At 45.1% G+C, this 26,145-nt stretch overlaps 1 protein-coding gene across 3 annotated transcripts in view; it reads left to right on the forward strand.

The window, feature by feature from the left end:
- Positions 1 to 26,145, forward strand: part of PDS5B (PDS5 cohesin associated factor B) — a 312,170-nt gene that overhangs the window by 189,678 nt on the left and 96,347 nt on the right. For all 3 annotated transcript variants that reach the window (XM_074986372.1, XM_074986368.1, XM_074986369.1), the window contains exons 20-22: positions 559 to 682; positions 1,300 to 1,458; positions 12,539 to 12,607. In XM_074986372.1, the coding sequence (XP_074842473.1) occupies positions 559 to 682; positions 1,300 to 1,458; positions 12,539 to 12,607 (352 nt within the window). The remainder of the gene's footprint in view (positions 1 to 558; positions 683 to 1,299; positions 1,459 to 12,538; positions 12,608 to 26,145) is intronic.

The raw sequence follows: 26,145 nt of genomic DNA on the forward strand, positions 1-26,145 counted from the left end.
TTCACTGCATGCCTTTGCTGTATATTGTACCTTGATGCAGGAGGTGGAGGTGGATTTCCTTTTCAGCACATCCTCGCATTCACCTCCAACTGAGGTACTTCTTGTTAATCACCCTTACTGTAACATAATAGAGGCCATCACTCAGTGAAGAAGAGAAGGTGACTTGCCTCTTTTTGAGGATGTGCAGCCGCTATTTGTATTCCACTTCTTGCCCTTCTTCCCCTTTGCTTCAGACCTTCTGGATTTATGATGATGAAGGAACTGGAGAGGCAGTTGTTGTTATACCCATCCCTTCGTCACCTCAGAAAACCCTGAGGCGAGCCAAAGTTACATACCTAAATCCATATTATTGTACTTCAGTTACCACAGCCTGTTTCCTCAATTATCACTTCTGTAATAATGAAAGATTTGTAGTGCTAGATGAAGGACAGGAAAAAATTTCCCAAGAAGTCCCCATAATTGTGCAAATGAAAGAGCTTTTTTTGTATAGCTAGATGATGAAAGCACGTAAAGTAGCAAACTTAAGTTTTTTAGAAGTTGTTCACTCTTTGTTTTTAGTGCTTTGCTCCCAGTGTTGCACCACAAAGCTAAAAAAGGACCCCCTCGTCAGGCCAAGTACGCCATTCACTGCATCCATGCAATATTTTCCAGCAAAGAAACACAGTTTGCACAGATATTTGAGGTAAGACATTTTCTTTAAATCTTCATGTTGTATATTCATTTAGGCCTCTGTGTGTGATTTTATAATTTTATTAGAATGAGTGTTGTAGTAGTACATGTTGAACCTCTCTAAACTGGGGCTCACTGGTCTAGAAACATCCGTGGTTGAGCAGCTAAGCTTACCTTGTAGTTATTGGCTGCAGCAATCAGTCCTTGATGGTTAAGTTTGTATTTGGAAAGAGAACAGTGTGTGAATGACTTATTTACAGTGGAAGCTCAGGACAAACGGGATTCAATAGAACTGGTGCAAACCTTTTTTTTTTGCGTAGGTTTAACTACATTCAGCACTCTTTATAATTAACATTTATAGTACCATTTGTCTTGAAGGATCTTAGTTATTTGGAGGGATGGAATGTTACATGAATTTAAAAAAAAAAAATTTGTTAATATGATTTTATAGTTCCTTCAAAGCTTGTGATTTGTGTGGGTGTGTGAGAGTGAGAGAACACGTTGCTGTAACAGATAAAACTTCATTTAATGGAGTTTTTAGTGTCAAATAATGGTACGAATACTTTTATATTATATCTAAACTAATTACATTGGGGAGATCTAAATTTGTCATCTGCATTTGTCTTTTAGCCACTGCATAAGAGTCTTGATCCGAGCAACCTTGAACATCTGATTACACCATTGGTTTCTATTGGTCATATAGCCATGCTGGCCCCAGACCAATTTGCTGCCCCTTTGAAGTCCCTAGTAGCCACCTTTATTGTTAAAGATTTGCTGATGAATGATAGGGTAAGTACTTTCATAACTACTTGTGCCTTTTTTTGAAAAATTGACTTTGTACTATAAGATATTCAGAAAGTAGAAAATTAGGATAGTTGTAAATATAGGTGGCCTATATGCTTCCAATTGTCTGTATACCTCTTGAGATATTTTTGCATTTGGCATGTATTTCTTCTAGCTTGATTGGAAATTTATTCAGTAAAAAAAGGCTAAGATGACCTTTTTTTCTTCAGATGGTATAGAAAGACTTCCTCTTCCATTGGTTGTTCATGTTGATTTCATTCTCGGAATGCATACCCCCACAGTTACAAAAATTTTTTGCCTGAGTGGTATCTGTTGGGTGCGTGGTGGTTCCTTCTGTCGTGTCCTGCTCATGTGTCAGTGTATTGGTGTTGCTGACCATTTACCTGCTCAGTTCCTTCTTACAGCTTGTGCATTGCAAGAGCGTTAGCATTGAACAGCCCATTGTCTGTCTACTTTGTATATAGTATCAGAGAGATAGCTGTGTTAGTCTGTATCTTTGAGAACAACAAGAAGTCCTGTGGCACCTTATAGACTTACAGATATTTTGGAGTATAAGCTTTCGTGGGCAAAGACCCGCTTCATGAGATGCATGAGGTAGGTGGGGGTGTTCAGAGGAGTATTTAAAGAGTGGGATCCTAGTAAAAGGGAGGGCCAGAGCTGAATTTGTGTATAGTTCTTAGTCATTAAGTTAACTGCTCATTAGTTTAGTAAGAGACCCAGCTGAGACTTTGCCATAGTGTGGGGCATGCCCCTTTCCCCAGGCTTCAAACTGTTTTAGTCATGCAACAAGTCAAAGCCAGATGAGTGCACCCCCTCCCCCGAAGGAGCTGTTTGAAGTGCTTTGGAGAGTACCCTATGAAAGAGAAGTGCAGGGTTTTAAAGAACTTTCATCCCAGAACTTAGAAGGAGCAGGATATCTACTTGAAAGCCCTTCTTATGATGGCTGCACTTCATCCATCACCAGAAATCTCCCAGTCAGTCTGTTTCTAGCGCCTTGTCATCATTGTGCAGTACCCAAGCAGCACTGGGTTGTGCTTCACAACATACCCCCTTGCTAGTGCCAAAAAAGTGGCAGATGCTAAAAGGCTCTCCAGCACCATCTAAGGAGGGAAAGGGGACTTTGGGCAAAGAACATAGTTGAGGCCCTTCACCCACTCCAGAGCTACAAGGGGAGACTGCAGTGGTCATATCCCTAGTCAAACCAGGAATGTCCCTCTGACTCCTTGGAGCGGCAGTGGACCTTGATTCCTCCTGGGGCCTTGCGACACCTGAAGTTGCACAGACAGCCACCTATCTCATGAGCCCGCCATTATTGCAGAAGCCATGACAGATAGGGCTAAGGCTGAGCAATCCAAGAGCAAGTCAACTATGGGACCATCCCAAAAAGTAGTGAAGCTCCATTGTTCCTGGATAGCAGGCATACCTCCCTGTTCCCGTGACCTGGGACTCCAGTCCTGCAAACTCAGTTTCCACCAAAAGACTCAGGTATTTGGCAGCACACTCTTTCTTACAAGGCATGGAACAGTGGAATTGAGGGCACCAGTCTCCATGTTGTTATTTCTGGCCAGCCTGCCACTAGATATTGTCCCAGCACAGTGCCTATGGCCAGTCTAAACAATCTCCAAGGCATCAGTCCCTGTCGATGCAGGACTGCTGACTATTGTGGCACTGATCTTTGCTGCTCCAGTACTGTTCAAGAGTCACTGATCTCTGCTCTCTAGGCATTGGATTCTTGCAAACGTCAGCCATCATGTACAGTCTTGTCTTGGCCACTGGAAGGGGGCTGGTCAGAGCTGGAGTTCAATCCCTCTCCAAGGAGTGTGGATTTCCATAGGTCCTGGATACCAGCTTATTGGAAATGTTGGGGCGTACCATTAATAACAGTTCCCTACTACTATAATAACAGTTCCCTACTACTAAGACATTGCGCCCGACAGCATCAAACAAACCACCTTGGCACCACGAGCACTACATTCAGAGTATGGTGCAGAAGCTGATGTGGGAAATGAGAAGTATAAGTCGACAGGAAAGTTGTAAGTCGACAGAAAAGTTTCTCGAGCACAGTATAACAATTTGACCTAAGCTATTTTGACTCCAGCTGCATTATAGTTGCAGATAGAGTTGGATAACTTAGGTCAACTTAGCCCGTAATGTAGAATGCGCATTGTGGCAGACCCCCAATTCCAGAAGTGTGGAAAAGAAGCATTGTGGCCCTACAAAGGGATTTGAGTACTTCTGTACACATCCACATGCTGGGTCACTGGCTGTGTCCATACTCAAAAAGAGCGATAAGTAAGTGGCACACCAAAGAATAAAGGCACCAAGAGACTGAATATTTTTGGCCAGCCTGCGGTTTTGGGTGTCCACCAAGAAGGGCCTGTTGGGCAGATACAGTTTTAATCTGAGTGACTCCCTTTGCAAGTTCAAAGAGGCCCTCCCGTTGGTCAAATAATTGGTGAGGGGTGCCTTCAAGACAGTCTGGAACACAATGGACTCAGAGGCCAGAGTTGTGATCTCTGCTGTGTGGGCACATGGCCGTAATCCTGGGGTTTATCCCAGAAGATGCAGTCATTTCTCCAGGACATCCCGTTTGAAAGAGTGGGATGGTTGTTAATTCTTGTGGATAAAAGGCTGTATGGCTTTAAAGACCCATCCTTTCTGTGTGCTCCCATTGTCAGGCTACGCCAGCAAGGGCATGGAAGGAATGTGAAGCATGATTAAAAGCACTACTTTGACAAAAGTCCCTGTCAGTTAGGGACACAGCAAACGACATGCAGGTGCAGCAGCAGCCCTTAGATAGGGTAGCTATATTGCCCCACAGAGGCTCCTGGGCTGTGACAGCTTCACTGGATCTGAGTTGCCAGGAGCCCTGTTTTCTCTGGTGCCACCCATGTTGGGTACAGTAGAGAGACTCAGGTTCTCCTTAGCAAGGAGGTCTGAGGGAGAGACCAGGCGACCCACACCAATGGGTGCATCTAGGCGTCAGCTCCTGAGAAGCAACATATGCCTCCACCAGTGCCGCATTTCCTGGTGCCATCAATATCTGGTGCCTTGAGGAAACACATGTCCACTGAAGCCAGAAGCAATGAGGCAGAAACCAAGCAAGCCATGTCAGTTGATGCTATTGAGGCATCAGCTTTGGAAAAACGACACATGCCTCTACCAGCAGCTCCTACCAGCTCTGCCTTTGTGCCAGAACAACTGGCTCCATTTTTTCTCCCTCTCTTTTTACCGGAGAGGAATGTCAAACCCTACCCCTCCCACGCTCTTTCTGTTTTACCTCAGGTTTATAGCAGCTGCTGCTGCACATATTTTATAGCTCTTGCCTGCCTATTCTACCAGGCTAGAGGCTTTTTATTTGCCTGAAGGGGGAGTCACTGAGGACAAGGGATGTTTCTATGTGAACCCTAATTTGTCTGTGTTTTACACATTACAGCAGTTTTATTTTTTTCTCTCAAACTGTTTTTTTCAAGACTGCCAACTGCACCTCAGGGAAGCATTCTAGCTATGCTTGTATTGCCTGGCAGGTGCAGTGCAGTTTACTGCCACTTGGGCCACTATCCCCAGTGGCGGTATAGGACAGGACAGTGTCCCCTGCCTCAGCTGCCTGCTCTGTCTCTTCCAAACAAAGAGCACATTCAGCAGCTAACAGGGAATCTCCTTTGAATAAGTAAAGGGCAATCCCTGAAGTCTGTCAGTTCTGTTCCCTGCTGAGACTCCAGACCAGCGCCTACTGGGGCAGCATTTGCAACTTCCCCCAGGGTTTAAGGACCTGGCTAGCATGCCTAAACATTCTGGAAAGCCCAAGCCTATAACAGCTGACAGGAGGGCTGTTACACCACTTCCTGCTACTCCAATGCCAAGCTGTGCTGTACACAAGTTTATTCATTTCATTTTCCATTTTCTTTCACCTGAGGACAGCACCTCAGACTGGTACTCTCAATCCCTACCTCCCCTGTTTACTTCAGGTTTGTTACAGCTGCTGCAGCATATATTTTTATTGCTCTTGCCTGCCTACCTGTACCAGGCTAGAGTCTTTTACTTGCCTGAAGGCGGCTAGGAAAGAGGGGTCGCTGAGCATACAGGGTATTCTTGAGTGAGCCCCATTTTGTTTAATTGTTTACACAGCATAGGTGTTGTTTCACCTCAGCGCTTTCATGCTTCTATATTTCTCAGCACCCCATTTGCACTATTTATACAACAATGTCAGAGAAGCAGCTGCTGCTACTCCACTTGTGACCTCTACATCCTTTAAACCACCTAAGAAAATTGTGTCTATGCTAACTGGGAATTCCCTTCACCCAAGAGAGGACAATCCCATTATACCAAGCTTGCTCTGTTCCCCAGTGGGGCTCCGGAAAACAGCTTGTCAGGGTTTCTGTCTCCTGTCGCACCCGGAGAGTTGCAAGACCATGGCTGTAAGTCCCAAACAAGTGGGCAGGCCTAGGCCAAAGGAGGGCTCAAAAATCTAAAGTCGTAGCTTTGCTGGCACAAATACCACACTCTGCCACTGGCAAAACTGACAGGTTGAGCTGAGCCTGTGCTTGATCCCATCAGTGTGGGCACTTAACCCCTTGCATGACAAGGTAAATGTCTGCCTGCCACCTGTGCCTCACTCCTACCCTTTTACCTTCTAGGACCTGTTAAGGGCGGTGACAGTATCTTGTACTTCATTTTGGTGCTGATGCCTCTCCATCACTGGCAAGGCTGTATCTGTCAAACGTGACAGCCCCTTATCCTACATATATACAGTGAGGAGGAAGTGGTGTCTCTATTGAACATTGTCTCACCTAGGCATCCCTCCTCTATCAAAGGGATGCATGTGCTATGATCAGCAATGCCTTAGTGACTCCCTGGCCAGTGGCAACCACCTACTGTGTCCATGCCTCTTGCCTGGCCTTTTGAGGATCCCTTGGTACCTCTCAGAACATGCCAACAGCAACAACAATGTCAACATGCTGTTCAGCCCTTTTCGAGGCACACTCCAAATTCATCTTTGGACGTGTCTGAGTATCAAACTGAGTCAGATGAGCTCCTCAGTGGTGGTGTCGCCTGTGATTCATCACACACTCAACTGCAGCTGTCCTCTGAGTTTATGGAGATGCTACTGCCTTCTTCTACCGACGATAACTTCAAATGATTCCAGTATCTCTTTAGAAGGGTGCTGGACATACTAGAGACTCTACTAACATCATAGTCCAATAACCACCATAAACTCACCAGCATATACCCTATGCTGTCAGTAAAATTGGCATTGCCCTCCTGTGACAGGCACCAGTCAACTTTTACCAGTGGGCAACAAGGCAGACAGAAGAACGCATGTCACCTTGCAGGGTGCGGAGTTCCTTTTCACATACACCCTTACTAATTCCCTCATGGTTGCTGCTGCCAACCAGAGGGATAAACAGATTTTAACTAAATCTGCTCCTTCTGACAAGGAGCGGAAGTGACTGGATAGCATGGGTAGAAAGGCTTTCTCTTCTGCTTTCCTCCGGCTATGTATAGCAATCGATACATAGTAGGCATCCTTCAGTCTACGTAGACTATGGATCACGCCCTTCATAGTTCCATTTGAGATCATCATTTGCAGCATCAACTGTGACTGTGAAGGCCCACACGAGAGTGACAGTCCTTGCTGAATCTGTTGCGTGTGTACTGGGTGTCTGGCAGGTTCTTACTGAGCTTTCTGTGGGCTCGCTTCTCCTCTGCTAGCTGTCTGATCCTCATCTCACCCTTCTGAAGGCCCTTGTGTAGTTCCTGCCTCCATCTGTTGCGATCATCTGCCAGCTCCTCCCAGCTGTCCAGCTCGATGTCTACCTCCCTGAGGTCCCTCTTGCAAACATCTTTGTAGTGCAGTTGGGGGCATCCGGGAGGTCTTTTGCCAGAGGCTAGCTCGCCATGCAGGATGTCTTTTGGGATCCTTCCGTCATTCATCCTGTGGGCATGGCCAAGCCAGCGGAGCCACCGCTGCCTGAGGAGGGTGTGCATGGTTGAGATTCCAGCTTGCTCAAGAATGGCGGTGTTGGACACACTGTCCTTCCCCGATATTCCAAGGAGGCGCCTGAGGCAGCGCAAGTGGAAGACATTCAGCCTCTTTTTCCTGGTGGGCGTACAGGGTCCAAGACTCGCTGCTGTAAAGGAGGGTGCCGAGGATGCAGGCTCTGTAGACTTGCATTTTGGTGTGGGTGTACAACTTGATGTTATTCCACACTCTCTCGCTGAGTCTGGACAGAGTTGTGGCTGCTTTTCCAATCCTCCTGTTTAGCTCAGTCTCCAATGACAGGGTGTCAGTGATGGTGGACCCGAGGTAAACGAACTCGTGGACGATGTCTAACGTATAGTTTTCAATGCTGATTTGATGGAGGTTCAGCAACGTCCTGACCAAGTACGTTTGTCTTCCTTAGGCTAATGGAAAGCCCAAAGTCCTTGCGTGCTTTGGAGAAATGATCCAGCAGTTTCTGAAGCTGGTCTTCTGTGTGTGACACTACAGCAGTGTCATCTGCGAACAGCATATCTCCGATGAGGACTTCCCGCACCTTAGACTTAGCTTTCAGCCTTGCAGGATTAAACAGTTTCCCATCAGATCTTGTGTGCAAAAAGATGCCCTCTGTTGAGGATCCAAAGGCATGCTTCAGGAGGAGTGCGAAGAAGATCCCAAACAATGTCGGGGCAAGGACACATCCTTGTTTGACGCTGCTCCTGATGGGATAACATCCGATAAAGTGCCGTCATATTGGATGGTTCCTCTCATGTCTTTGTGGAAAGACTGGATCATCTTGAGTAACCGTGGTGGACAACCTATTTTGTGGAGCCGTTTGAACAGTGCATCCCTGCTTACCAAGTCAAAGGCCTTGGTCAGGTTGAGGAAGGCAATATAGAGTGGCTTCCTCTGCTCCCTGCATTCCTCCTGCAGCTGCCTCTGAGAGAAGACCATGTCAACAGTAGATCTCTCTGCGCGGAATCTGGACTGTGATTCAGGATACACCCTCTCAGCAATCTTCTGGAGTCTGCCGAGGATGATGCAAGTGAACAGTTTACCAGTGATGCTTAGGAGGGAGATTCCACGGTAATTTTTGCAGTCGCTTCTGTTTCCTTTGTTCTTATACAAGGTTACAATGTTAGCGTCGTGCATATCCTGTGGAACCTCTCCCTCTCTCCAGCACAGGCACAGTAGCTCATGTAGGGGTTCCAGGAGGGTGTCCGTGGCACACTTGATTACCTCTGGTTGTATGCCATCCTGGCCTGGGGCCTTTCCTACCACAATGCTGTTGATGGCTTTCTTCAGTTTGTCCACAGTTTGTTCTTGATCCAGTTCGTCCATTACTGGTAGGAGCTCAACGACACTGAGGGCTGTATCAACCACAATGTTCTCGTGTGAGTACAGCTCGGAGTAGTGTTTGACACATCGCTCCATCTGTTTGGCTTTGTCAGTGATGACTTCACCAGATTTAGATTTCACAGTCTATACATCATTGCTGGCAAAATGTACACACACATTTGAACAAATGCCTATCCTTATGGAATCCATTCCAGATCATGAAAGAGAGCAATTTACAACTAATACTAACGAGGGCTCATTCGTAGCAAGGACAGCCCTACAGACCTCCCTTGAGTCCCCTAACACCACCACATGTTCCTGAGCAGTAGCAGTGGTTATGAAGAGAGCCTCATGGCTTCACGTTTCTGGTTTTCTAAAGGTGGATCAGGCAAGACTGGAAGGACCCCTCCCTTTGAAGGTTCAAGATTCTTGCAGAGTCCACAGACGCTTCCTTGCACTCCCTGAAAAACTCCACCGCCACCCTTCACATGATGGGCATTCAGGTCCCTAAGTAAGACAGAAATAAAATAAGAATCACATCTCGCTTATACCATACATATGGTGACATTAGGTAATACAGCTGTGGCTGTTCCAGCTGCAGGTTCTCCAGCCGCTAAACAATCTAAGAACAGAAATGACGATGCTAACAGGGAATCCCCACTCACCCAATAGAGGTTGATTCCACAACTCCAAGCCTGTTTTGCTCCCTTTGAGGGTTCCAGGCAAGAGCTTGCTGGGGCTGCCATCACCTGACTCACCCCAGAGGTCACAGGAACTGGCTTCAGTGTCCAAATGGCTGGGCAAGCCTAAGACTAATGTGGCTCAAAAACCTAAAACTGTTGTCTCACTGGCACAAACACCATGCCCTGCTACTGGCAAAACAGTGGGCCAAACAAAGCCCCATGCTTGACCCCCTATCAGCATGTGCGCGTATCCTGCCACATGGCAGGATAAAGGGTTCACAGCTGCAGTTCCACAAGTGGTTGATTACTCATTTCCATGTGGCTATCCAGCTTGTATACAGGAAATACCTCACGTTTCTGGTAGGTGGACAACCACTTCCAGTACATGGTACTTCCCTTCAGTCTCTCCACTTCACCAAGGGTATTCTCCAACGTACTGGCAGTAGTGCCAGCTCATCTGCACAAGCAGAAAGCGTGTATCTCCTTATATCAGGACAACTTTCTGACAAGATGGGACTCCCTGCAAAACACACAAACAGCAGTCTGTAAGCAAATTTAGTAGAAATAGCAAAGAAAAGTTGAACTTTCCTAGATATACTTATGCCATCCTTTGAGCCACTCGCCTCCAAAGTACCTATCTGTGAAGGTGGTTCTCACAGTGGCAGTAACATCAGCAAGAAGGGTACCAGAAATTGTGGCCCTCATGGCAGAACCTCATTTAACCGTTTTCACCAGGGACAAAGTGGTGATTTGGAGATATAATTTGTCCTCAAATCTGAAATAGTTGTGGGTGAGGACAAAGTCACAAAGCTCCACCACCATTTGTGCCTTGGTCTCATCGGGGATAATGAGGAAGTGAGGAAACAGATTGACAGAGCCAGATGGGTACCCGGAAGCTGCCTGCTACGAGACAGGCCTTGCAAGGAAAACAAAAGAATACCACTGACCATCACATACAGCCCCCACCTAAGGCCTCTCCAATGCATCATAAGCGATCTGTAACCAGTCCTGAACAGTGACCTTTCACTATCACAGACCTTGGGAGGCAGGCCTGTCCTTGTCTACAGACAGCCTGCCAACCTTAAATTCTCACCAGCCACTATAAATCACAAACAAGTAACTCTAAGCCTGGAACCAGTCCCTGCAACAATCTTCGCTGCCAACTCTGCTCACATACCTACACCAATGACATCATCACAGGACCTAACATCAACCATATCATCAGGCGCTCCTTTACCTGCACATCTACTAATATAATATATGCCATCATGTGCCAGCAATGCCCGCTGCAATTTAAATTGGCCAAACTGAACAGTCCCTGCATAAAAGAATAAATGAATATAGATCAGACATCAGGAACAGTAATGTACAGAAGCCTGTGGTGGAACACTTCAATCTCCCTGGACACTCAGAAGCAGATTTAAGGGTAGCAGTGCTGAAATGAAGAAATTCCAAAAATCAGATGGAGAGAGAAATCTCTGAGCTGCAGTTTAATTGCAAATTTGACTCCATTAACCAAGGATTAAATGGAGACTGGGAGTGGCTCGCAGCTTCTCTGCCCTGGGTGTTAGTATCTCCATATTAGACTCTGACAGGGGTTCATATCCCCCTGTTTGATCTGACTTGTTTTTTCCTCTTTTGATATGTACTATTGATAATGGGCCATTTCCACCTTGCTGAATAGACCTTGTCAGCTCTGGCCCTCCCTTATACTGGGACCCCACTCTTTAAATACCCCTCTGAAACCACCCTCCCCCACTCATGCATCTGATGAAGTGGGTCTTTGCCCACGAAAACTTATGCTCCAAAATATCTGTTAGTCTGTAAAGTGCCAGAGGACTTCATGTTGTTCTCCAAAGTTACAGACTAACACGGCTACCTCTCTGATACTTGTCATCTTGGTGCAGTTTTCCAGTTTCCATGAACTAAGTCTATCTGACCTGGGATCCTCCCCCGCAACCCCTGCACATGGGGTGTGTTTTCAGAGACTTTCAAGAAATCAGCGTGTAACATTGCTGGCTTGCATCAATAACAGTAATTGATGTACATAATGCATCACTTGAACAATTTTCCTATCACCCTATTCTTTTGTTCTTTATTAATAAACCTTTAGATTTTAGATTCTAAAGGATTGGCACAGCATGTTGTTTTGGGTAAGCTCCAAGTATATATCGACCTGGGACTGTTGCTCGACCTTTTTGGGCCCGGAAAAATCTATATGGATTTGGTAAAATAGTTTTCAATAAGCTCTCCCCTGAGTAAAGGGGATTGTTGGTTTGGGTATTAGGAACATCTGGAGAATCTGTGAGTTTGCTTGTGTGATCTCTGGCTGGTCAGTGGGGCTGGAAGAGGTGCTTTTGTGGCTGGTTTGATTTGTCTTAGTGAGAAGAAAATCACAGCCTGGGCTGTAAGTGGCCTGGTTTTAAGCAAAATTACCCAGGATTGATTTTTCCTAGCAGTGACCAGAAACCCCATCATATTACAGTGGGCATGCACACACCTAGAATGGAATAAACATGAGCAAAACATCTCAAAGAACAATAGTTATGAAAGGTCAGCAGCTGTGTTTGTTTTCTTTTCGTTCATCACAGCGAGTGATTAACACTTAAAAATATTAAACCCACTTGGTGAAATCTTAGTTCCATTTTAGTCAATGGGAGTTCTTTGGTTTATTTCAGTCAGAGTCAGGATTTCTTCTATTGTGCTTGAAGTGACCACTTTATATTTTAATAAGGCTTTAGTCCAGTTTTGAAGTAATTACCAGATCTGTAATTTATAAGAGTTTAACTTTCAGTTTGACTTACACTTTAAAGAAATTGCTTTCTGTGAGGAATAGAAAAATGCAATTAGTAAGATATCTTTTTGAATCTGATGAAACTAGGTGTTGGAATAGTGAATAAGGATACTAGTGTTACAAAAGCCATTTAGTTAACTGATGATACTACAGTTTGTCTTTAAAACTGACAGAAACAAATAAGATTATAGTAGGTTTTACAAATGGTATGCTGTCTTATCAGTAATAGTATGATAAACTAAATGTAACAAGATGTAAAACTTGATTTAGCTTCCAGGGAAAAAGACAACTAAACTTTGGGTTCCTGATGAGGAAGTTTCTCCTGAAACTCTTGTGAAAGTAAGTAGTTCTCAAAACTTTTTCTGTGTGTGTTTTTTCCATTGTCATAGTTGTGGATTAAGAATGCGTGTACATCTAAAGATATCCAGAATTTTTAAAGCTGCCAATAACTGTCATTCTTTTCTATATGCTTCCTTTAGCTCTATCCACCCTATGATCTAAAATTTAAAAAAGCACATTTTTATGAAATAAGAATTCTGTCAGAATAGGCTTTGACTTTCAATTCCATCCTCTTGGGATTTCATTGGTCTCCTTCATGTTGTTCTGCTAGGTTCAAGCAGGTTTCCTCGGTATTCAGGTTTCAGCCTTCATGAAGCATCCCTTGGTGTTTCACACTTTTTGCCTTGGTTTAGGTGCTCCACATGCATTCTTTTTGGGCTGACCTATGATTCAGACTGGCTTATCTAACTTGTTTTTCTTTGGGTTCTTCTTCTCCTCCTAGCCTGTTCTCCTTACTTGAAATGTTATGAAATAAAATTAGGCTAGTCATAGGCTCCTCTGCTTCTTGAATGAGACAAACCACCCTGTTACAGCAAATCATTTCCCACAAGCTTATGTACAACCATGCCACACATATCACATTTTGGGAACCTTTAATCAAACAATATTAATGCATTTTGATGCTACTGTATAGTGTAGTAATTTAATTAACCCTCATATATAACTAGAGTAGGAAATGGAGGCAGAAGCCCAGCAGCAGAGTGGGGGCTATCCTGTTTATTGTGTCGAGTGCAGTATGTATGACTACCTACCCTGTGGGCGGGTGGCGTATGTGTGCGCTTGATGCAAGGAGCTCCTGGCCCTCAGAGACCGAGTGCGTGCTTTGGAGGCCAGGGTGGCTGAACTGGAGGAGCTAAGGAAGGCAGAGGTGTTTGTGGATGAGACTTTCCGGGACATAGTAGGGCTGTCCCACCTCCAATCTGACAGTCCTGAGGCTGTTACGGAGGATGAAAGGCTCAGGGAAGGAGAGCAGTCAAGGGGAGCAGAGGGAAACCATCCCATAGTTGGGACCCTCCTTCCAGAGGGTGATGTTGTTTCCTCTCGTGCCGAGGATACTTCTCCGGGGGAGGGAGCGCCAGCTGTTAGGAAGAAGCAGGTTTTAGTAGTGGGGGATTCGATCATTAGAAATATAGATAGTTGGGTTTGTGATGACCGGGAGAACCGTATGGTGACTTGCCTGCCTGGTGCGAAGGTTGCGGATCTCTCGAGGCATCTAGACAGACTTATGGGCAGTGCTGGGGAGGAGCCGGTCGTCGTGGTACATGTTGGTACCAATGACATAGGGAAGGGTAGAAGAGATGTTCTGGAGGCCAAATTTAGGTTACTAGGAAAGAGACTGAAATCCAGAACATCTTTGGTGGCATTCTCTGAAATGCTTCCAGTTCCACGCGCAGGGCCAGATAGACAGGCAGAACTTCAGAGTCTCAATGCGTGGATGAGACGATGGTGTAGGGAAGAGGGGTTTAGATTTATTAGGAACTGGGGACACTTTTGGGGTAGGGGGAGCCTATACAGGAATGATGGGCTCCACCTAAATCAAGGTGGATCCAGACTGCTGGCATTAAACATTAAAAAGGTCATAGAGCAGTTTTTAAACTAAGAGGTGGGGGAAAGCCGATTGGTGCGGGGGAGCACCTGGATCGGACGGAGACTTCTCTTACACGAGGCTCCATAGACAGGGATTCCCTAGAAGTTAGTCAGATAGGGAACGTGGGAAATAATATATGGGCAAGATCAGATGTGAAACAATTGTGCATAAAAAAATCCAACGCGTCTGTGAAAGGCGGACATATAAATAGTGGTAGTTTTCTAACATGCTTTTACACTAATGCTAGGAGTCTGTCTAATAAGATGGGTGAACTGGAGTACCTCATATCAAAGGAGGAAGTTGACATAATAGGCATCTCAGAAACATGGTGGAATGAGGACAATCAGTGGGACACTATCATACCGGGATATAAATTATATCGGAAAGACAGAACAGGTCGTGCGGGTGGCGGACTGGTACTATATGTGAAGGATAATATAGAATCAAATGAAGTAAAAATCCTAAAGGAATCAAAATGTTCCATAGAATCATTATGGATAACAATTCATTCCTCTAATATGAATATGGCATTAGGAATATATTACCGACCACCTAACCAGGACAGTGATAGTGATGCTGAAATGATGAGGGAGATTAGAGAGGCTATCAAAATAAAAAACACAGTAATAATAGGAGATTTCAATTATCCCCATATTGATTGGGTGCGTGTCACCTCAGGACGGGATTCAGAGATTAAATTTCTTGACGCCTTAAATGACTGCTTCTTGGAGCAGCTAGTACAGGAACCCACAAGGGGAGAGTCGATTCTCGATCTAGTCTTGACTGGAACGCAGGATCTGGTCCAAGAGGTAACTGTTACTGGACCGCTTGGAAATAGTGACCACAATATAATAACTTTTAATATTCCTGTGTTGGGAAGAACACCGCAGCGGTCAAACACTCTGGCATTTAATTTCAAAAAGGGGAATTACACTAAAATGAGGAAGCTAGTTAAACAGAAACTAAAAGGTAGAGTAATTAAACTAAAATCCCTGGAAGCTGCATGGAAACTGTTTAAAGACACCATACTAGAGGCCCAACTTAAATGTATACCCCAAATAAAAAAACACAGTAAGAGACCTAACAAAGAACCACCATGGCTAAACAGCCATGTTAAAAAGGCAGTGAGAGAGAAAAGGGCAGCTTTTAAAAAGTGGAAGTCAAATCCTAGTGAGGAAAATAGAAAGGAACATAAACACTCCCAAATTAAGTGTCATAATGTAGTAAGAAAAGCCAAAAAAGAGTTTGAGGAACAGCTAGCCAAAAATTCAAAAAACAATAGTAAAATGTTTTTTAAATACATTAAAAGCAGGAAGCCTGCTAAAAAAGCAGTGGGGCCCTTGGATGATAAAGATATAAAAGGAGCGATCAAGGAAGACAGTGCCATTGCGGAGCGATTAAATGATTTCTTTGCTTCAGTCTTCACGGCTGAAGATGTTACAGAGGTTCCTAAATCTGAGCCAGCCTTTTTAGGCAACAAATCTGAGGAACTCACTCCGATTGAAGTGACATTAGAGGAGGTTTTGGAATTAATTGATAAGCTGAATAGTAACAAGTCTCCAGGACCAGACGGCATTCACCCAAGGGTTCTGAAAGAACTCAAATGTGAAATTGCGGAGTTATTAACAGTGGTTTGTAACCCATCCTTTAAATCCACTTTGGTACCAAACGACTGGAAGACGGCCAATATAACACCAATATTTAAAAAAGGCTCTAGAGGAGATCCTGGCAATTATAGACCGATAAGTTTAACATCAGTACCAGGCAAATTAGTAGAAACACTAGTAAAGAGTAAAATTGCAAGGCACATAGAAGAGCACGAATTGTTGGGCAAAAGTCAGCATGGTTTCTGCAGAGGGAAGTCGTGTCTGTCTAATCTATTAGAATTCTTTGAAGGGGTTAATAAACATGCAGACAAGGGGCACCCAGTGGACATAATATACCTAGATTTCCAGAAAGCCTTTGACACGGTCCCACACCAAAGGCTTTTATGTAAATTAGGTGGTCATGGGATAGGAGGAAAGGTCCTTTCATGGATCGGGAATTGGTTAAAAGACAGAAAACAAAGGGTTGGAATAAATGGTAAATTTTCACAATGGAGGGGGGTAACTAGTGGTGTTCCCCAGGGCTCAGTCCTGGGACCGATCCTGTTCAACTTGTTCATCAATGATCTAGAAAATGAGGTAAGCAGTGAGGTGGCAAAGTTTGCAGATGACACCAAGTTGTTCAGGACAGTCAAAAGCAAAAGGGATTGTGAAGAACTACAAAAAGATCTCAGCAAACTGAGTGATTGGGCAGCAAAATGGCAAATGAAATTTAATGTGGGTAAGTGTAAGGTAATGCATGTTGGAAAAAATAACCCAAATTACACGTACTACATGATGGGGTCAAATTTAGCTACGACAGATCAGGAAAGGGATCTTGGAGTTATAGTGGATAGTTCTCTGAAGACATCCACGCAGTGTGCAGCGGCAGTTAGTAAGGCAAATAGGATGTTAGGAATTATTAAAAAAGGGATCGATAATAAGACAAAAGATATCATACTTCCCCTATATAAAACTATGGTACGCCCACATCTCGAGTACTGCGTGCAGATGTGGTCTCCTCACCTCAAAAAAGATATATTGGCATTAGAAAAGGTTCAGAAAAGGGCGACTAAGATGATTAGGGGCTTGGAAAGGGTCCCATATGGGGAGAGGCTAGAGAGACTGGGACTTTTCAGTTTGGAAAAAAGGCGATTGAGGGGCGATATGATAGAGGTATATAAAATCATGAATGGTGTGGAGAAAGTGAATATAGAAAAATTATTTACCTTTTCCCATAATACAAGAACTAGGGGACACCAAATGAAATTGATGGGTAGTAGGTTCAAAACTAATAAAAGGAAATTTTTCTTCACACAGCGCACAGTCAACCTGTGGAACTCCTTGCCCGAGGAGGCTGTGAAGGCCAGGACTCTATTAGGGTTTAAAAAAGAGCTTGATAAATTTTTGCAGGTTAGGTCCATAAATGGCTATTAGCCAGGGATAAAGTATGGTGCCCTAGCCTTCATAACAAGGGCAGGAGATGGATGGCAGGAGATAAATCACTTGATCATTGTCTTCTGTTCTCCTTCTCTGGGGCACCTGGCATTGGCCACCGTCGGCAGATGGGATGCTGGGCTTGATGGACCTTTGGTCTGACCCAGTATGGCCATTCTTATGTTCTTATGTAGTACAGTAATCCCTCGAAATAAGTGATTTCGAGTTGCGCTTAACTTGCATTAATATGAATTGAGTGCAACTCAGAATCCCCCCAAGTCCTGTCTCAACACTCCCTGGCCCCTGGTCATTTCCAGTTCAACTCCACCCTGCCTACCCTCCCTGCACCCTCCCTAATCCATCCCAGGCTTAACTCCCCACTCGCCTCCCATGGCCCCAACCCACCACCAGGCTTAACCCTGCCCAACTGCCCCCCCGCCCCACCCCACCCCACCCCAGGACTTACCTTTTGTAAAGGAGCTCCAGGTGCTCCTGCTGCTTCTCGTCTGCAGAACCTGTATTCCTCTGGGGAAAAAAGCTTCCCCCCCCCCCCTGCCCCAGGATTTATGCAGAATTTGAGTTATGTGAGGGTGTGTGGGAACACAACCCTCGCATACCTTGAGGGACTACTGTACTGATCATGAGAGGGTTAGTGTTGTTAAGCTAAATATAAATTGGCTATTCAGGAGTTTTCTTTGGAGATTATACCTGTGTTCTATCTAGGCACATGTTTTGTCTCTAAAAGTGAGCAGTTAGTACAAATTCTTCAGAGGAAGATGCAGAGATTCCTGAAGAGGGCATAAAATTTTATAATGACACTTTAATAACTTTAATTATGTATCCCCACATTTCTTTGCTATTTAGTGCTATTTTACTCCTGTGGCTTCTTCTCCTGATTCTTTGATGCTTACTTAGGAATTCTGCTTCATTGCGCAGTGCAGAATTTTGCAGAAATTAACATTGCATGTCCAGAATTTCCTTTCTCCCACAGAAATAGAATGCACTGGTGCTAACCACTGTTAGGGGAAGTTGGCCTCAACAGAGCCCAGCTTGCACCAACACCTTATGGGTTGGGGAGAAGAAGCTAGAGGGTTCCTAGGAGCCACAGTTCCTAGCATGCCCTTATGGAAGGAGAGGGCAGTTCAGAGGAAATTGTTCAAGCCTACTACTGAGCATCATCTGGTTCTCCCTCTTAATCCCTGGTCTCAGGTAGTGGGCTGGGGAAGAAAGGGAGTGGGTGTCTGGGCAAGTGGTGGGCTTCTGGCTGGGCTGGGGTGGGAGCAGTTGCAGGTATCTGGGCTGGGGGAGTGTGGCTGGGTTAGGGGGTATGGCTAATCTGAGCCAGGGGCCCCATGGCTGGACTTGTACATGTAAAGGTTGTAGGTGCTGTGTTCCTCTGTCTGGGCTCTGGGTCGGGAAAGGGAAGAGAGAAAAAACTGGATATGTAACTGCTTCCCCTATCCCCCGTGTGACTCCTCCCTGCACTACTAGCACTGGAACAGCCCTGCTCCACCCCACCTCTCCCCGCAAGCCCACTTCCCTGAGCAACATGTCCGGGGAAACAAGTTGGGTATCTGGTGCTAGCAGCAGAGGTCAGCCTTTGCACAATCACTGCCAGCAGCCAAGGAATGTGGCCCTAGCCTGCTTTGTTCTTCTGACTGCTCAGGGGAGGGCCGGGACCATGCCGCACTCCTTGGTAGAAAGTGGAGTGACACAACCACGAACCGGCTAGAGTGGTGTCCCTCTGCTTCCCCTCCGCTGCTGCACGTGAATGCAGGAGGGAGGGGTGACTGACCCATGCTACAGGTGCCGGGCCCCTCCTCTCCTCCCAATTTCCTGGGCTGCCCAGATGTTTGGCCTTCTTGTTCCCTGCTTGGGGGCGAGGAAGGGAGGTGTCACATGCTCCCTCAAGTTGTTTCAGGCATCACCCCTGTCTGCTGCACTTGGCAAATACACTGCACTAGAACCCTGGCAGCAGAAACTTAAACCACTTTTTGTCATAGCATCAAAGAACTGGAGAACCAGCCCAGGATGTACTATTTTGGGGGCACAACATGGTTCAGGAGACCCCTCTGCCTTTCTTTTTGAGGGGAGAGGGTCAGGAGTTTGAGACCTCTGCATCAATTCAAACTTGCCTGTTCTGATGACCGGTGTGAATTCTGATTTTTTTTCACAACTTTTATTTAGTATGCAGTGCCTCCCTGCAAAGGTGGGAATAGAACCTAGTTCTCTAATGTGACAGATTAAAATCTCATCTAATTAGCTACACTACCTCTCAGGTATAACCTGCTGTATTTCTGTCTCTCTGCTTTTTTGTGACATATACATGCATGTGTAACTCGCTGTTTCAGTGTATTGTGCTGTATCCTGTATATAAAGGTGTCGCAAATGTCTCACCAGCTGTATCTGACCTGTGGGTCTTCTGACATAGTGTAATGTCTTAGAGCAGTAGCCATGTTAGCTTCTAGCCTCACAAACAACAAGCAACCCTGTGGCACCTCAGAGACCAACAGAGTTAAGTCATCAGCTTTTGTGGGTAAAACCCACTTCATCAGATGAAAATGAAGAGCGGAAACACAATCTAGGGTGGGGCTGCCAACTTGGAGCTCCTGAGCCACACACGGCTCTTTGAACCGTTAAATGTAGCTCCTCCTGAGAGCTGTGCACTGGGAGTGTCATGCATTGCTCTGTATGTAAGCCCACTGCTTGATGTGAGAAGCGCATTGCTACAGTGGGGGTGGGGGTGGTGGCAGCAGCGGTGGCTCTGGTGAGTCGCTGCCATCAAGTTGAGGGCCGGCCTGTGGGGGCCTGGCTGGCTCTGGGGGGGTGGGGTGGCATCGAGTTGGGGAGGGCCTGCAGTGCGTGGCTGTGCGGGAGCTGGAGGGAGTTGAGTTAGGGGTGCGCACAGCGGCTGGAATTATCTGGCTTTGGAGGAGGTATGGGGGAATGGGTTAGAACGGGGGGTTGGGAGGGCACTGAGCCATGTATTATATATTTTTATCTATCTTAAATAATACATGGCTCTTTTCATTCTATCCATAGCTCTTCATCCCTAAGTGGTTGGCCACCCCGATCTCAGGTTTACATAGCCAAGAGAGAAAAGAGTTACAAAATACCAGAAGAATTCTACCATAAGATTATAGAAGGAGACATGTGAATTGATACTGATTTACAAATTTGGCACCTTTAACTAGGTCTGAATAAAGATCTTAACTATGTTATGCATTACAAGGGCAAATTTCGCCAACTTTGATATTCTCAAGAATGAGATGCATCCTATTTAATTTGCTTCATTAACTAGTCGTACTAGTGACAGGTAACTCCCTCTCTTTCCCCTCACTCCCCACTATATAAACATCAGTTTGTTTTTCCTCTTCATTTTCAGCTGATTAGTTTTATCCACAGAAGCTCATGACCTAATACATTGGTTAATTTCTGTGGTGCCGCAGCACAGTTTGTTGTTTGTGAATACTTTAATGTGTGTACAATGTAAGCTTTTACTTCTAAAATAGAGATTTGTAGTCCCATCGTACAGAGAGAACCTTTCAAATGTGAACCAAGTGTAAACTGATGTCAGGTTTGTCAGGCAGACTGAAGCAGTGAGTGGGAGAGCTAAATGTCCTCTTCTCTTTTCATTTTGTTAGTGTGATGTCTCTAAAGGATAGTGATAACACTACTATGCCAACATTAACTGTTCCGTTATTGATTGTGATGCCACCCCTAAAAAAAAAAAAGAGAGAGACAGGCTTGAAGACTGTTAGGTTGCTTCACCCCTTCAAAAATTCTCATGCCACCTTTCGCTCATTAGTCTTGTAAACCCCAGCACCTCAGAGCAAATTTTCCAAGGCGCACTATCTCATAGATGCTGCCTGGCCATCTAGCCTTTCTCTGATCCCCTGAGTTGATGGCAGAGTGTATATATAGCATGAAAGACACATGCTGCACCTCTTCCTCAGACACAGCCATCTATCAAGTAGGCATCTTAATGGGTCATGCTAGAGCTGCCAACCAGTCCATACAGAATCTGGCTCATTTTGTCCCCATGTGGAAGCACATTGTATAAGAGAAATGGGTCTGTCATTAAGTGTCTGCAAAGTCAGATCCATTTTTCCCCTCCTCCAAAATTCCCCTTTTTCTCTTCTTACTCAGGGACCTTTCTCACAAGCAGTTTCTCAGACAACAATTGGATTCCCTGTTCCAGCTAGAGACAAGAGTAACCTGCACCTCTCCAACACAGGGAGAAGGTTTTTTATTCCAAATACTTCCTAATCCCCAAAATGAAGAGCCTGGAGGGCCCATACAGGACCTAAGACAGAACAATGTCTTCGTTTGCCATTAAAGATTCAGGATAACTACCTTGATTTCAGTAATCCTTTTCCTTAGTAAAAACATATGGCTTCAGCTCTCTCATTTTCTTAGACATTCACACATCATTTCCTGTGCTTTATGGTGGGCCCAGCACAATATAGAATGATTGTCTTTTGGCTTCTTGATACCCCTGAGGGCCTTTATAAGCAGTCTGATATTTTCTTATTTGGATGACTGGTCACTCACTCATGGGACAGTCATATCAGAAGGTAAAGGTAGCAGTCATCTCCTTACTTAGTCTGTGTCACTCCGCAGGATTTCAGATAAATCCAGAATAGTCTACTTTTACCCTCATGAGTGATATAATTTGTTGTAACAAATGTGGACTCAACTGCAGCCAAGGCATACTTATTATTCATCATGATGAGAGACCTAATGTGTCAATTTTGACATAGCCTCCATGAGAGTCTTATTGTGCCAGCCCACATGACCTCTTGTCCCTTTGACTGCATTCACAAGATGTCACTTATGGTGCCTCCAGGCATGACTGAGAAATGTCTGCTGTATGAGTTCGGACTCCCTGGACAAATGGGTTTCACTTGCTCATGACATTCTGGTATCACTCGCCTGCTGGGAGATAAATCCGGACATCTGTATAGGTGTTCTCTTTGTTCCATCCCATCCATGAAGACACTTGTTGTAGATACAATCCTACTGGGATAGGCAGTACACCTGAACGACCACACAGCTCAGGGTTGCTGGAATATGCAAGAGTCCACACTGCCCATCAACCTTCTCAAGCTGCAGGAGGTACATAAAGCATACAAGAGGTTTTGCTTTTCATCAGGTCAGACAAACATGACTGCTGTTTTTATATAGATGGCAAAAGTGAACAAGATCTGCCCCACTCTGAAGAGAAGAGATCAAGATTTGGAGCTGGTGCATCAGGCATCACTCTCTCTGATGTGCTCCTATGGGAGAAATGAACTCACTAGGAGACAGCTTCAGCAGGCATTTTCACAAGGATCACAATTGATAGCCCCACATGTCATTGATCCAGCACTTTTTTGACAATGTGTATTTCTATATTGGTATCTTTTTCAACTCTGGGGCTATGTCTACACTGGCACAAAACTTCGACAGGGCCATGCAAATGGCCATTTTGAAGATTGCTGATGAGGTGCTGAAATGCATATTCAGCTCCTCATTAGTATGCTACAGGCCCCAGCTCTTCAAAATGCGATTGCATCCTCAACAAGTTTGCGGATGATTCAAAACTAGGGGGAGACGTAGATACTTGGGAGGGCAGAGAGAGAATCCAGAGTGACCTGGATAAATTGGAGGACTGGGCCAAAAGAAATCTGATGTGGTTCGACAAGGAGGAGTGTAGAGTCCTGTGTTGGAGTTGAAAGTTCCACCTGGGGCAGAAGAATGCCAAGCATTGTTACAGGCTGGGGACCAACTGGCTCAGCAGCAGTACTATGGAAAGGGACCTGCGGGTTATGGTGGATGAAAGGCTGGATATGAGTAAGCAGTGTGCCCTTGTAGCCAAGAAGGCTAACGGCATACCAGGATGCATTAGGAGGAGCATTTCAAGCAGATCTAGAGAAATAGTTGTTCCCCTCTATTCGGCACTGGTGAGGCCACATCTTGAATACTGTGTCCAGTTTTGGGTCCACCAATAGAAAAAGGATGTGGATTTGCTGGAGCAGGTTCAGCAGAGGGCAACAAAAATGATTAAGGGGCTGGAGCACAAGACCTACGAGGATAGGCTGAGAGATTTGGGTTTGTTTACAGAAGAGAAGACTTAGGGGTGATTTAATAGCAGCCTTCAACTTCCTGAAGAGGAGCTCTAAACAGGAGGGTGAGAAACTGTTCTCAGTGGTGTCAGATGACAGAACAAGGAGTAATGGTCTGAAGTAGAAGAGGGAGAGGTGTATGTTAGATACTAGGAAAACTACTTCACCAGGAGGGTGGTGAAGCATTGGTATGAGTTGTCTAGAGAGGTGGTGGATTCTCCATCCCTCGAGGTTTTTAAGTCCCAGTTGGACAAACTCCTGGCTGGGATGACTTAGTGAGGGTTGATCCTGCTTGAAGCAGGGGGCTGGAGTAGATGACCTCCTGAGGTCCCTTCCATCCCTGTGATTCTGTGAAATTGCCGCATTTCTCTTCCCTGCAGCTCGTTCAGATGGGGGTCCTTTTTGAAAGGACCCCACCAACTTCAAAATCCCCTTAGTCATATGAGATGATAGGAATATGAGTATTTCCAAGTTGGCGGGTTCCTTTTGAAAAGGACCCCCGTCTGGATGAACCATGTGGGAGTGAAATGCAGCAATTTTGAAGAGCCATGGCTGGTGGCATGCTAATGCGGTGCTAAATATGCATTTCAGCACCTCATTAGTAATCTTAAAAATAGCTATTCATATGGTCATTTTGAAGTTTTGTGCCAGTGTAGATGTAGCCAGAGAAACAGGAAAATAGTAGCTTACTGCTCTTGGGATTCTAAGAATCCAATTCCAGTGGAGTTTTATTTTCAGAATGTAGTGGTTGAACCCACTGAGATGTGTTCTCCTTCCTATTCCCCTTGTCTTGCATCCTTCAGAAGAGCATACAGGGCCAGGCATCAGTAATCCTTAAAGTGTCATGGGGATGAGGTAGATTTGATGTGCAATGATCCTGCAGATGGCTTCTCACCTGTGCATTTCATCTTCAGTCATTTCTAGGTTTACTGTTGCAAAACAGAGGTAGCAGTAGTATCGCAGCCCTATATCCATCTGTCTGGTGTCCTACTTTTTTGGATGGACAGTGGATCTAGAGAAGTCTTGCTCAGAAGTGGACTAATCCATCCTTTGTGGTGGTGGGAAATCTTCAAGAAGGTGCTATCCTGCCTAGTGGAAGGGGTTCTCCTTGTGGTGTCAGCAGAACTCGGGATTCCTCTTTTCCTGGAATATCTGTTGTCCTTTAAGTCATCAGGATGAAGTATGAGTCCACTAAAAATGTTCAACAGCTATTAACATCTTTTATTTTCCAATTGAGTATTGCTCAGTTTTGAGCCATCTCACAACAAATAAAGCTTCTAAAAGGCATTACTGGAACATTCCTGGTGTTAAAACCTGTGCTGGAGTGAGGCTTGAACTTCATGTTATTAGCACTTACAATAAACCTGCCTTTCAAGCCCTTGGTTTCTTTTTCCCTCTTAATTTGTCAGCGAAGGTAGCCTTCCCTTGCTTACTTGTACCTTGGTCAGGAGAATGTGTGAAGCTTGGGGCTGCCACTCTGTCCTCATCTTACATGATCTTTCATTTTACCTGAGATAACATCCCAGAATTATTCTCAAGGTTCCTTCCAGTTTTCACTTAATCCGAACAGCCCCACCTGTCTGCATTTGACCCAAGAGCTCACAATAGCAGCGAGCACTGGAGACTCCACTCCCTCTGTTCTGTTGGTGTAATCTCTGAGTATCTAAGAGAGCTGCCGGAAGAGGTGTCTTATCCGCATATATTACAGGAGCATAATGACATCATTGAAAGAATTCACATGGAAACTTCCAAGGTGGAGAATGCTAGCAAGCTACAGATGACTGTATGAGCACTGGAGGAAGGAGGAGATCTGGCTGCTTTATGAGGAGGAGGCTGGCTGCTTGCCACCACAGACAGTAGATAGTTGTTCTCCTCTTCCTCCATCCCTAAGTCCCCCATATAATGGTATGAATAATCAGGATGCAGTACTGGCAACAAGAGAAGAGTGAACCCCAGCAGATGAGGAATAGGAGATATCAACCACAAATGTGGAAGACTCCTGGCCACCATATCCAAGAGGAAACACAATTGTGATGGTGGCTGGGGACTCTCTTTCCTGAGGAGGACAGAAATATCCATCTGCCAGTCTGAGTTGATATCTCAGGGGACGTTCTGTCTGCCTGGAGTCTGCATTGAAGATGTTACAGAGAGGCTGCTGGTCATCTCTCCATCTGATCACTGCTCCATGGAGGTCACCCACATTGGTACTGATTAGACTGTTATGTATGCTCTAAGCAGCTCAGCAGTGTTTACAGAGCTCTGAGAATGAGGGTGAAGAAATTCAGAGCGAAGGGTGACAGTCTACTTCATCCTTCTGGTTGATGGTAAGTCCCAGGACAGGGACAGTTGCATCCTGTAGATAAATGAGAGGCTGTCCCAGTGTTGTCTACAAAAGGGCTTTGGCTTCCTGGACCATGGGATGTTATGAAAAGGCTAGGGGGTCCATCTGACCAAGAACAGGGTGAATATCTTCACACACTGAATCCCTAACCCAGGGAGAAGAGCTATAAACTAAGTTCAGTGGGTGCAGGTGACAAAATCCTATGGACAGGTATAAAAGAGATCTCAACTGAGGTCTAAATATATTATGGGGAAAGTAAATGGAAAATAAGAATAAAATCAAGTGAGAGGGACACTGGGGGAATTGGCTCAATCTCTTCAATTTCTGTGTTTTCAAGATATTCTGCTTGTCATACACACAAAAACAGTGATTGGATTATTTACATAGGCTATTTAGTGAGGTTTACAATATTTAATAGTACAGTTGAACCTCTGTAATCTGGCACGTTGTACTTTGGCAACATTTGTCACCTGGCATGATTT

This window comes from Carettochelys insculpta, chromosome 1 (assembly GCF_033958435.1).
Source record: "Carettochelys insculpta isolate YL-2023 chromosome 1, ASM3395843v1, whole genome shotgun sequence".
Lineage (NCBI taxonomy): Eukaryota > Metazoa > Chordata > Testudines > Carettochelyidae > Carettochelys > Carettochelys insculpta.